At 38.0% G+C, this 13,898-nt stretch overlaps 1 protein-coding gene across 19 annotated transcripts in view; it reads right to left on the reverse strand.

Moving 5' to 3' along the window:
* Positions 1-13,898, reverse strand: part of LOC105492672 (uncharacterized) — a 232,880-nt gene that overhangs the window by 105,726 nt on the left and 113,256 nt on the right. For 16 of the 19 annotated variants that reach the window (XR_011609772.1, XM_071072734.1, XM_071072733.1 and 13 more), the window contains 4 exons: positions 4,776-4,882; positions 4,296-4,481; positions 2,609-2,680; positions 1,442-1,512 (listed from right to left, as the gene is read on the reverse strand). Coding sequence is in view for 18 of the 19 variants with exons in the window: in XM_071072734.1 (XP_070928835.1) it covers positions 1,442-1,512; positions 2,609-2,658 (121 nt within the window). In the remaining variant the exon portion in view is untranslated. The remainder of the gene's footprint in view (positions 1-1,441; positions 1,513-2,608; positions 2,681-4,295; positions 4,482-4,775; positions 4,883-13,898) is intronic. The other 3 variants (XM_071072739.1, XM_071072737.1, XM_071072728.1) reach the window with 1 other exon arrangement.

The following is a 13,898-nucleotide window of genomic DNA, read 5'->3' on the forward strand; positions in this document are numbered from 1 at the left end:
AACTGAATCTAAATCCTTGAAGGCAAGACCTGGGAGTCTACATTTTTCAAATACCTCCAGAAACACTTAAGCATCAAAAGAAAAAAAGAAACGAAAGCCACTGATACAACAGATTCTGTGCAGCACATCATAGGATTATTTACTTGAAAGCATTAGGTAGAACAAGGACGTGATTTAGAAGGGATTCTAATCATGGAAAACTAAAGGAATGTCCCAATTGTTGAACTACCTCATGAACGACTAATGGTATACACAACCTCCTAGGAAGTCTTTAAGAAGTTGGGATCAATAATCCATATTGATTTTACAAAAGCATTAAGGGACAAAACACTCCTTGATTGTCACAGACATCATTGCAAAAGGCATTAATGGGCTCTCTGCTGCATCTCACGGAGCTGCCAACACCAAGCTCTGCTCTTGTTATTTGGAACGTAAGATTTTATAGGTAACATCCATCTTGATAACATGTCTGCATTTGCTTTAATTGGATTTCAGAAACTTGTACCACAACCATATCTAAGCAGTCACTATTGCAGTGTATCACCTCCAGCAAAAAAATTAGGCATAAAAGAAAAGTGTAAATGATTAAGAATGAACTAAAGCAAATGCTCAGAGAAGATGGATAAACAAGACTAGTAGAATTTCTGTTTCTCGGCTTCCGCTTCTCATCCAATCACTGTCATCAGTATCATTAATGAGGCATTATGTGAATGTCAATTGACCATTTGTATAGACTTGCTCAAACTAGAACTTTCTCTATTCCTTTTCATGGCTGGTACCACAACTAAAATAAATGCCCCCACGCCCAACCCTGCAATCCACTCCTCTTTGTGTATGTAGTAGATTGCGTTTTCCAAAGATAGACACTAAAATATTTCCCATCCCACCTGCTGTTCCACAGTGTGACCCTGCCACCTCCCCTTACCCCCCATTTAAGGTTGGAGTCTATTTTTCAACCTCTTCTTGAATTTAGGTGAACTCTGAGACTAATTACACGAGAAGTGACACCCCACTGTCAGAATCATCCTTAACTATTTCGAGAACTTTTGCTTTGTGACTTTTGGAAGCCAGACATCATGTAAAAAGTATGACCACCCTGAGCAACAATTTTTTGGGAAATCCAAGCCACCTGGAGAGGGCCTAGAAGATGAGACCCCAAGAGGAAGAGGCCAACACCGCTGAGACACTGGATGTGCCAGTGTGGTAGACATGTTGGAGGTAGATCCTCCCCATCCCCCATCCCAGCGAATGCTGTGATTGGCGCTCATCACCCAGCCAAACTCTCTCCACATTCCTGACCTACAAAATCAAAGAGCAAGAGAAAACGGTTGTTTTAAGGCACTAAATTGGGGATGGCTTATTATCTATATAAGAATAGATAACTGAAACAAAACATTGAATAGTGCTTTAGCTTATTTACCTTATGTATTTGTTTACTTACTTGTCCGTCTGAATGTAAGCTTCATCAGGCCATGGCCTTTTCTGTCTTCTTCTCCATTGTGTATGCAGTTCCTGGAATAAAGTAAGTGTTCAATAAATATCTGTTAAATTATTATTGAATTCATTTTTGTCACTGGAGAGTCTACAGGCAAGCAATAATGTACTCTGGTTGATGCCAGTACATTGTGGGACTGCATATTATACCAGTTCTTCTTTCATTTTTATTGGAGGCATTCATCTTTGTGAGGAAATACATGTCATGAGAAGTTCAGAAAACATAGGAACAAATGCCACATCATCACACTGATTAACCCATTTATGCCAGAGGTTGCAAATTTTTTGTGTGAAAAATCAGACCTTGGCGATGACCTTTAGCAGTAGGATATAAATAACTTCACAAGCTTAGTGTTCCAATAATGGAACACTAGGCAAATGGATTAACTGCAATTTTCAAAAGCAGACCAAGAGACACATTTCATCTGGGGCCACCAACATTTCATTTTTAGTACAACTCCTGAGCTCCCACCAGCTTCACAAAGTAAAGAAACCAGTATTTGCTCTCTGATTGGAGCAATTGCTGATACAGGGCCATACAAAAGGAATGAACTTAAGAAATTACTTGGAGAGGGAGTATGGCTTTCAAGGATAAAAAAGGATACACTGTATCAGAAATACCAGTAAGAGCTTGGATTCATAGTTTTATACGTTTTCAAGGTCCTCAAAGTTCTTCACTAAGGATTTGATTATCCCAGCATAATACTGAATATAATTTTCCTCATTGAAAGACTGATATCAAAGTCTATTCATCTCCTCCTTAATGCACAATAAAACCTTGAGAATTTCAGCAGTTTTGTGTCTGCTAGCACATTGGAGTGCTTATAAACTTGCAATTGGAGCCCTTCCTAGAAAACATATTTATACACCAAATATATGTTTTTAAAAACAATTTCTCTGCTTCTATAAGTAACATAATAGTAATAGGCATATAGTTTCTCCAATTATTTTGTCTACAAATTAACTTAGAACATAGAACAAGAAGTTCTATGTTCTATGAACAAGAAGTTCTAAGTTCAAATTAACTTAGAACTTAGAACAAGAAGCAAAGTCTGTTTCCTCCAAAATGTCAAAGTTCATTTTCCCTAGCTCAGGGTAGCAAGCAATTACAAACCTATGCCGTTCCATGCTCTGCACAGATGTCATTGGTAGATGAATGCACATGTCTTATATAGAGCCATTAGCCCTAGAAAAAAAGATTGATAATAGCAATGAGAATGTTAGCGAGCCTTTGTTTGCCCTTCCCTGTTTTATATGAGGTTTTCTTCACGCTTTTCCCTTTTCTTACAGAGCATTGTAAATGCATTTGCCATTTGGTGATGTTGTCAAGGATTTTTCAGATTTTCTTTACATAGATGCTATTCATCTATTCCCATAAGTGTCTGTGAAACTGACATTCTAATATAAGATTTGGTTTCTAAAGTTGTACAGGATGACCACAAATAGAAATTTACATTAACATGTTAACATTTCCTGCCTCAATATTTTATCTGTATTCATTAATTTATTTACCTCAATGTCTCAGTTTTAAAACACACCATCCTTAATGCAGGGTGCAAACCATTGCACATGTTAAATGAGTCAAATTGCACCCTCTGCCAATATCAGTATGATACCCATCCTCCCACTACACCCACCATCACTAAGACCCACAGCCTAAACAATCACTCTTGGTTCCCAGCTGGGGCTTGCAAACAGACATTCTTGTTGCTGGCACTTGTATAAAATGAAACTATTAAGGAGCAAAATACCTAAGATGCTTCTAATTGCAGAAAGATGGCTGGGTTGTTAGCAAGAGAGTCTGATGCTCATGTTGATCACAGTTTTTACAAGTACAGTCATGCACCATGTAACAGTTCCATCAGTGATGGACTGCATATAAAACAGTGGTCTCAGAAGATTATAATGGAGCATACATAGAAACCTGATATATGGTACTTGATATTGGCACTTCAGGTCAAGTAGGGGAAATGATTGATATTCAGTAATGGTGCTGGGATATTTGGTTTTCACATGAAAAATATATATACCATTTAGGTTGGTAAGTACACTCTATGAGGTTCACACAACGAAACTGCCTAACACATTTCTCCGAACATATCCTTGTCACTAAGCAACACAGAAGTGTACTCTTTTTCCCCCTTAAAGTAATATCATGACATGATGGTTACTGAATTTGTCTGCTCAGGCTATAGTAACAAAATGCCATGGACTGGATGACTTAAACAAAAGGAATTTGTTTCTCATAGGTCTGGAGGCCAGAAAGTCCAAGATCAATGTACTGGTTGATTCAGTGCCAGGTAAAGGCTCTCTTCCTGACCTGTAGACAGCCACTTTCTCATTGTGTCTTCACATGGCAGAGACAGAGAGAGAACAAGCTCTCTGGTGTCTCTTTATAAAAACATGATCCCATCACTAGGTTCTAACCACATGACCTCATCTAAACCTAGTTACCCCCAAAAGGCTCCATCTCTAAATACCATCACCCTGGGAGTTAGGATGTCAACCTATGAATGGAGAGTAAGGGGAGACAATAACTTGGTCCATGGCAGTAATTAAGACCATGATGAAAATTCAGGAACAAAGCAAGGCTAAGAGACCATTAGAGGAACTAGTCAATAGTGTTCTCATATTTTATAATAGCTCCTGTGCCCAACTATATACTATCTGTCTACAGACTTATTCTCCTTGAAAGCAAAATGTAATATCTATGTTTCTATAAAATAGGAGAGCAGTTTTCAGCTTGTATTTGAAAGTTTAAAAAGTTCTACCAAAATAAGCAAAATGTAATTCCCTCTTACCCTGCCACCAAGGGACCAAATAAGGGAGGCAGCCAACCAGGTAAACAGTGTACTCTCAGTAAAGACACAGAAAGCTACAAAGCTGTAGGAAAGAAACAGAAGTCACTTCCAGGGCAACTTAACCAGCAGCAGAGATTTCACAGAAGCCCTTACTCAGAAGCAGAGACTCTTGACTTCAGAACACATCTGCATTTAAACACAGAAGAGAAAAACATTAATACCTTGTGGGAGACCAGAATATGCCACCCCAAAATATGAAGGATTGTTATGCTGAATTAAGAACAAGCAGATGCAGAACAGCTCTCTGCCCTCCGTCTATTTGCTGAAAAGCATGAAGCAGATTTACAAAGATAAAAGGTATCCTGACCCCCTTCTGTAGCAGGGAGAGGAAAATAATTAACCACCGAAGACAGCTTTGGACACATGTCAGCCTGGAGATGGGATCAGAGGAATCTACATTAACAAGCTTCACTAACTCACCTTTATCTGCCTTCCCACCATTTGCTGCCACTGGAGATTCAAAGTCCTCTCTTTTGTCTTGTCACTTCTCTAAAATGTCACTGTTCTTTGTTGAAGATGTATATAATCTGGAATTTAAAACCACTTCTTTAAGACTTTTCATCTCTTGGGTGTTTCCCATGTTATTTATAAAATATACATGTTAATAAATTTCTGTTTGTTTTTCTCTTATTAATCTGTCTGTTGCTACAGGGTTCCATTTCAACAAAGAACTTATGAGAGTTGAAGAAAATATTTTTTTTCCTAGAACCTCAGAGTAGGATCTATAGAACCTAAAACTTTAAGAAAATTGGACTGGTTTAGAACAGAAATTATTCCCTTAACTATACCTGATTACATATGTTTACCAACGTCTACTAATGGGGCATCAGAAATTAATATCACACTTCCAATTTTTATCAACATTTATGTATTATAATAATATAAATTTCATTCTATAAAATGGCTTAATTCTCAGTCAATCCTTTTTATAACTTTCATAAAGTCATGAAGTTTTAAAACCCTCTAGATACTAAATGTCCAAGCTGAGAAGGTTAAGTGATATGTTTTAGAATTGCTGTACTCACAAAGATTATTTGTATCTCCCAAGAACTTGGTACCTCTCATTTGCAATGCTGAAATTAGTTTATGAGTCATTGGTGCTAGCTTAGTTCACATAAATCTATACAAGAACAAAGATCATAGATGGCAAATTATTGTCTACTTCCCCTCAATGTACAAATCCAATTGAAATCCTACCCATGAGACGCAAAAAAGAGACAGATGCCACCTAGTGTCTGATAGCCTCAAGTGCATCCCAATTCTACTCTGAGTCTAGTTCCATTTCAGTATTATCCAGATATAGCTACATCAAGAGTTCCTGTGATATGTTACATGCAAAGAACACTCAACACATTCTGGTGCTAGTTTTCCTATTAACTAGATGTATCATGTTGGGCAAGACCCCCATTTGTCTTGAATTAGTTGCTCTCCATGACCTCTTATAAGTAATAGACTCTGATTTCAGTTCTGACTAATGCAAAGCCACCTGTGGAAATCTAACCTTTTTACATTGAAATCTTGAGATAGAGCAGAACCAAATTCCAGAAAAGCAAACAACATTTTCCAGGGCTAACCTGTGATGTACATTGACTTCACTCTGGAAAGGAGAATGTTTTCTGTATAAATGCAGTACAAACATGAAATTGAGACACAAGTGCACATTACATCACTCCAAGCAATGATTTATCATCAGGTATAGCAAGGAAAAAATGAAATAAAGTCAAGGTGACCAAAACTCTTGGTTTTCAAAAGACCTCTAACAATTCACTACGTAAAGTATGATAGCTGCTCAGACTTTGTCTTATAGTTTAAAATAGTTAAGAAAAATGTTCTCCAGTTTTATGTATTAACAGGTTCTGTAAAATTTCTTTTTAACTAGACCACATAACAAAATCTTTCCCAAAAGAAAAATGAATGGAAAATACAGCAAAACATGGCAACTGCTAAATCTTGTTTCTTACCCCTTTAATTCTTTATATCATGTTCTATTCTCAAGTGATTTTAGTAACCTAGAAGGTAGTCAGGCCTGTGTCCAGTGGTTTATATAGACAGATGACAGTGTCATACACAGGAAATCTGTCCATGTTCCAAGAGATCTGCAATTGATCTGGCCTGCTTGGTGAAGGTATTTCTAACCTGCTACTTAGTCTATAAGATTCAGGTGAACAGTATTTGGGACTCTGACATTGAGAAGTATGAACACAGATTCATTCCATGTGTACTAACACTGTAAAATGTAACAAATCATTTGCACTAACAATGCAGAAAGTCTGTCCACAAACCCATAGAGGACACTTGGTGTTTTGTGCATCCTTTTACCCTGACAGTGCTTTTCAGCCTGGAAAGTCATTCCTACTAACTTGAAACAACTCAAGACAAGTCCTTCAGCCTGACCACAAGCCAAGCTTATCTTGATGTAGATTGAGCTTCTCTGCCTGCCAGTTTCATCCCATATGTCAATTACGGAAAGCTGCTTATTATGTTTTTTCCATCCTTATCTGTCTAATGTGGAGGACGATCTCTTCAGGCAACCAAAGCAGATTCTGTCATCTCTGAAGGCTTAAGAGCTGCTAAGCAGTTACCTCTCCCTGCCTCCTGGCTCTGAACTTTCCTGGTGTCAATCATCAGCTCTTCTCCAAGAGCAGGCTTCAGATCCAGCTCTTCCATGTCATTCCACCCTTAATCCCATCTAGGATCAATTACATCTCTAAAAATGAGAGATGTTTTCATCTCTTTGAAATGATACCAAATGGACTTGATGGCAGAGGGGCCAATGTTCCTGATAGGGCACCTTCCTTCAATTTTCTGACTCTCCCTGAAGGCCAGTGTCTATGAACTCCAACAGACTTGTGAGTTCTTTGTTGAGTGCCAACTGTACACGGTACTCTACACAATAAATCTCTGTGTTTCCTAAAAGCCAATTATTAGATCATTCTTCAGCGATCTAAAACTGAGTTATCTTTAGTTTTTCCTTCAAGCTAAATAGCCCAAGTATTTTACATTCATTTTCCTCTGCCTGTTCTATTTTCCTCTAGTTCCCTTTAGGTCTTCTTCTATCTTGTCAATGAACAGTGCACATTCTGCAAACAAATACACTTGGGCACAAACTGAAAATAAGATAATTTGTCACTTCCAAATATTTTGTTTCTGCATAGCAACAGCATCATCCTTATTTCATGAGCCACAGCAGAAATTTGCCAACACCTGGTAAGTTTTTTATTTCTTTCATGTGGTGCTTAGTCATTGTCCTTTCTATCTTTGTATTTGGGCTTTTGGTCCCAATACATGTTGAAAATGTTGCTCTTATTTTCTTGTCTTCCTTGACAATATGTACAGGGAGGGGGTGGCCTCTTACCTGACCTGGGATATTATAAAGGACATAGGGTAGCATTGGTAACCCTTTCAGATGTTCTCATTTATGATTACATGACTTGAATAATCTATAAGGTGATTTTGTTGAAAAGACTTGGGGGATGATACTGTAATTCTTACATGTAGAGCACTTTGAAGGGCTTTCACATATATAACCCATTTCATTCTCATAGCCTTACTTTGATGTAGGCTGAACAAGGCAACATATTATTGTCCACTTTTTACAAATGCAAAAACCGAGGCTTAGAGCAATTGATGACTTGCCTATTGTCACATTACTAGTAGAAATGCCAGTCACAACAAAAATCCAGGCTTTCTGATTGTCTATCCAAGAGTCACTTTTCTACACCAGGTTTTTCATTCTTCAGTAGGAGCCGTAAGGACTTCTGTGAACCACTCAGGGACCCACTACAAAGAAGGAGGCCACATGGCCAGGGCTTTATGCCCTAGCCCCTGTTTCAATCAGGGCAGGTTGACACGTATCTGTTTTATCAATTGAGTTTCTGTTTAATCTTTACTGTATAAAATTTCTGCTTAGAAACATATGCATTGTTTGAATACTCAGCACCATGCTAAAAAGAACATCAAGGGAGTAGAAGCCATGAAGGACGGGTGGGTCCAAAAAAGAATAAACAAGCTAAGACATGAGTAAATTGAGGATCACCAAATATACAGTCAGCTCCAAGTGGCATCTCTGTCTAACAGCAGACCTGCACATGAGTAGATGTTAACCCCTCAGAGAATAGTAAAAGGGCAGCAGACATTGTTTTTATTCTTAGTCAATATGAAATCTGTACAGAAAATGGAATGGCTCTATAGAAAAATGCACAGACACATACAACTCAATTACATTAACACCTATGTAACAATAATAGTTCAGCAACCCCTAGCGTTGGCTGCCACAGCCAACACAAAACCTCATGCCCCTTGCTCACTCTGCCCTTGTTCTCCCTTGCTGAGCCCTTATTCATGTCCAAGGCCCAAACTTCTCATAAATCCTTATCTTTTCTTAGAAAAAAAGGAAGAAAACACCCTGAAAAACAAAGCTTCAAGGAAGTAAGTGCATGTGCCTCTCCTAAGGGATGTAGCATTTTAAAAAGAGGACTCTACCAAGGGAAAGGCTAAGGTTGAAGGGAAAAATATGAATGGTTAATGGTCCAAGTCCAACTTTGATGAAGGATGTAATTTATTCATTCATTTATTTTTAATTTTTTAGAGACAGAGTCTTGTTCTGTTGCCCAGGCTGGAGTGCAATGGCACCATCATACCTCACAACAGACTCAAACTCCCGGCCTCAGGCGATCCAAGGAGGTAATTTACAATAGGAGTTCTCCCTGGGATGCTTCGTGTCTGTCCACAAAGACACACAAACATCCCTTGGCATACGACCACCCCATCTGGGAGCCCAGGCAAATCTATGGTGAAGCAAATGGAGCATAAGCCTTAGAGCCACTTAACACTCCAGACCTCCAGCCACAGCCCTGGGAGAGGTGCTGCAATGTATTTTTTCAAAATTGGCAACAGTGAGGTTGTTTGTTTGTTTGTTTGTTTTTAGCTGTAATTGTTTAAGCTACTGGATCTTCCCATTCTGACTTCTCCATCACACTTCTGTCTGTCATGTCAGGTGGCATTAGAGTGGCTACAGGCATTATTGGAATCCTGCTAAGAAGCTGAGTTAAGGTATATTTAATTTGGTTTGGAGGATATATTTATGTGGCCTACAGCTGTTTCTTTATATAATTAAATTATTCCTTGCTGTCTGTCCCATTGTGGGAATGACTTCCAGAAACATTTGTATTATCAACTACACCATACTATGAAGGACAAGCACAGAGGTCACTTTGCAATACATTTGTCTCATACAGCACCCAGCTCTAGAAGTATGTGGGCAATAGAGAAGAAACAAATTTTTAATTGTATAGAACCAAAAGCTAGATTATGGAGAATTCTTCAAACCAACAGACTGGTAAAAGTCTAAGTAGAGGATTCATTTACCATTCTTATCAAAACGGAAGTTCTCATCTACTGGGGAAGACTCACTAATGCAGTGTATATGGTTACAGATAAACTATGTTGTTTTCTGGAAATTATGTGAAACTGAATTTTTCAAAACTCCTGTGTTTATTTTATTATTTTATTTTTGAAGCAGGGTCCCGCTCTGTCGCCTAGGCTAGAGTGCAGTGGGGCAATCATAGCCCACTGCAACTTCCAACTGCTGAGCCCAAGCGACCCTCCCTGCTTAGCCTCCCAAAGTGCTAAGATTACAGGCGTGAGCTGCTGCACCCAGGCCTAGAGTTCTGTGTTTAAAGGGCAACAGTGCTACATAGTCGTGCATTTGCGTGCGGTCAAGCTTAGGCACCCCAACTATTGAAAATAACAAACAGATTTCAGTCAACCATATTAGATGAAACACTGACTTGTCTTTGTATTCTTTCCATAGAAAATAATATTACAAAATAATTTCACATAAAAAAGCAACACAAAACTCAACAGCCAAAAATATAAAGAAAGGGGTATTCTCAAGATGTGTCAGACAGTTATAATTTAAAATATCAAGGCATTTTTCAGATATAATGATATCTGTAGTATTTGTCAATTTTATAAAATTTATAATTTGTTTAATTTCTCTTCTCATTCCAGATAACACCACCCTTGGTCCTTGTTATATATTTTTAATCTTCTATTATTTTTCTTTAAAAGGATTCCAAAATTGAATAAACTTCTGGCCTACAAACCTTGGATTTTCTTTTGCTGAGAGTGACATTTGAGGTGAATTATGGTTGGAAAATTTTGTCCTCACAGCTACTCAATGTAAACTTCTTAAACTCAGTAAAGATCAAATGTGATTATTTCCTTTCCTGTCCAAATTTTCTATATGCTTGTGAATTCTCTTTCAGTACATCACTTAAAGCAAAACTGAAGGATTCTTCATAATTTTTAGTACTCTCTTCATCTTCTAGAAAAAGATGAATCATGGTTATAATTTTTATTTTTACCACTGCCCTTTGTTCAGCCCCACAAATGATTTAAAAAGCATAATCATTCTTGCAAAAAAAATTCAGAATCATTGCCAAATGAAAATGATTCATTCTGTACCAAAAAAGAAAAAACAATGCACTATTAACAATAAAAGCTTTGCAAGCATAAAAGTTGTGAATCCATTTCTCAAAAATCTATTTCACAAGACTATTCATGCCTTTCATTTAAGGAAGCAATACTCATATATTTTAAGTTTGCACATGCATATAATTTACTAAATTTAAATCAAATATAATATAATGTATCTACAACACAGTGTCTAAGTATGAAAGTCGGTATTTTAATATAATTGCCCATTTATATTAAAAGCCTCTTATAAAAATCTTTTCCCCTCCTGAAATATCTTTTTTCCCAATGAGAATAATAGTCATAATTACAGAGTAGTAACACATGACAGATAATGTTCCAATTTTAGAAAATTAGCTCTTTCTTAGCCTTGCAATGAAACCCCTTTTATCTGACTTTGGTATCGGTGTCATATGGAATAAGGGTATTATTTGGCTTTTCAGGGTAAAGAGACACCTAGTAAAGAACTCGCTCGGACAAAATTCTTATATTAACTAACACTGACAACACTCAAAGAAAACCAGGATAACCGAAAAGAATGGTTTTGTTCAACCTGAAACAGTTGTTTAAAATTACATTTAAAGCCATTTTTTTTAAGTTAAAATCCAGTTTAATATTCTCAGCACATTGATTTTTTTCTTCTGGTAAACCTGAATGTCTAGGGAACCATTTCCAAATGGGTCTTGATATTGTAGAAGTCTAGTGCTATATCCACTCTGTTCAATTAATGCTTCAAAATGTAGTCTTCAACTCCCCAAGCCAGAATATCTAGAACATTCAAATAGTCAATAATAACAACATAGTGAAGAGTACTGGCCAATGTGTCTATGTCCAAGCCTACCGCTGTCCAACCACAATGTACTGGTCTCTAAAGTGAGAAGTAGGAGGATGGGTTAAACAAGGTTTTTGTTTTGTTTTTAAGACTTAACTTTTTGGGTAACTCTCTAACCATGGATAAGGCCATACTCTCTTTAATTCTCCCCATAACCCCAAAAGGTGATTATTATTTTCTCCATTTTACAAATGAGATGAGACTCAGAATGGGAGGCAAACAGGTAGAAGTTTCCAATTCTTACGACTGCCAGAGATTTTGCTGGTTATTGTACTTACTATTTAAAAATAACTCTGCCAGATCTTTACTCTTCAGTATAGGAAAGTTGGTCTCAGAAAGTCTAAATTGCATTGCTAAGAAGTGGCAAATATGGGGCCAGGCACGGTGGCTCACGCCTGTAATCCCAGCACTTTGGGAGGCTGAGGTGGGCGGATCACGAGGTCAGGAGATCGAGACCATCCTGGTTAACACAGTGAAACCCTGTCTCTACTAAAAATACAAAAGATTAGCCGGGCGTGGCGGCGGGCACCTGTAGTCCCAGCTACTCAGGAGGCTGAGGCAGGAAAATGGCATGAACCCGGGAGGCGGAGCTTGCAGTGAGCCGAGATCATGCCACTGCACTCCAGCCAGGGAGACAGGGCAAGACTGTCTCAAAAAAAAAAGCGAATATGTCTGAATCAAGGTTGCCTTGACTATAAACCTTGTGTTTCTTCTACATAGCTGCTTCTTGAATCGGTTTTTCTCTTAGCTCTTTCCAGTCAGATAAATGGACCAATGAAAGTGAGTGAGCTGCCTAACCTTCAAAGATATTTCAGTGTTCCCCCAAGAAGAGCTCCAATTCCACTTGTGAGGAGATGTCTCCCTGAGCATTTCCATCAACCTAAAGGCAGGTTGGAAGAAAGAAAATTACTAACAGGCTCCAACTTCAAGTTCTGTGGGCCCAGAGAAACTGTAGCTATCATTTTGGAACAAGAACTATACCATGAACTCTGTTCATAAGAATCATTCATCTTTAAAAATATCACTACTGTAAGTCTGAAAGAAATGCTTTGAAACATAAAGCATTGGGTAACATGAAGGTGAATACGCCTTCAAAATTAACATCAAAGTGCTTAGCACTTTCACTGAATGAACTGATTCAACCATACTAGAAATTATATTTTTTGTTGTTGTTTTGTTTTGTTTTGAGACAGGTTCTTGCTCTATTGCCCAGGCTGAAGTGTAGTGGCACCATCTTGGCTCACTGCAATTTCTGCCTCCCAGCTCAAGCAATCCTCCTGCCTCAGCCTCCTGAGCAATCCTCCCTCCTCAGCCTCTTGAGTAGCTAAACCGCAGGCTTATGCCACTATGCCCGGCTAATTTTTTTTGTATTTTTTGTAGAGATGGGGTTTTGCCATGTTGCACAGGCTCAACTCAAGCAGTCTTCCAGCCTCAGCCTTCAAAATGTGGGAATTACAGGTGTGAGCCACTGCGCCTGGCCAAATACGTTTCTAAATCAAGAAAAATTTCTAACAACTTTTCCAGATAATAGTCTTGCTTTTAAAACTGAGACATACTTCTTTCCAAGGTCAAGAAGATTCAATGGCAGCCCCAGAGACCAGACGTGGACCAGACATCTGCCTCACCCACAGTGTAGACCAGATATCTGAGCAACCCAATGAATGAACTAAGGCCTGGTACACAGCTGATTGTCTGTGAAGAAGAACAAGATTAAATCCCACTCTCAACAGTTTGTCAAAATATGACAACAGTTTGAAAATTAGTCAGAAGGGCCATTAAAAAGGAACTCACAGATATCTTTTTGGCCCCAAGAATAAAAATAAAGGCTAAGCCAAAAAGAATATTTGAGATATAAGCAATTTAGGGAAAGAATTGTTGCACCAGCCCTAATACAAATGCACAAACAAAAAAGTTGAATGTTTTGTTTATAATCAAAACACAGGGATTTATCAAAAAGAGTCACTTTTTTGGATATTGAGATTCATTTGAATAATTAAATATCCCCTCCTCTTTGAGAGCAGAGAGCAACTGCTGTTTCACTACAGCATGAAATGTAATGTAAGAAGGACTTAATTATGAGGTGAACATCATTTCTCCCAAATGAATCTGCAATAGGGGAATACACATAAAATTTTGTCACATACCACTATCTCATGGACTGTGGGCAAATTTCTGAAACATTAATTTGTCCTTAACCACATGAATGAATCAACATATTGAGAGCCCTGTCCTAA

The sequence above is a fragment of the Macaca nemestrina genome, chromosome 11 (genome assembly GCF_043159975.1).
Source record: "Macaca nemestrina isolate mMacNem1 chromosome 11, mMacNem.hap1, whole genome shotgun sequence".
NCBI classification, from domain to species: domain Eukaryota; kingdom Metazoa; phylum Chordata; class Mammalia; order Primates; family Cercopithecidae; genus Macaca; species Macaca nemestrina.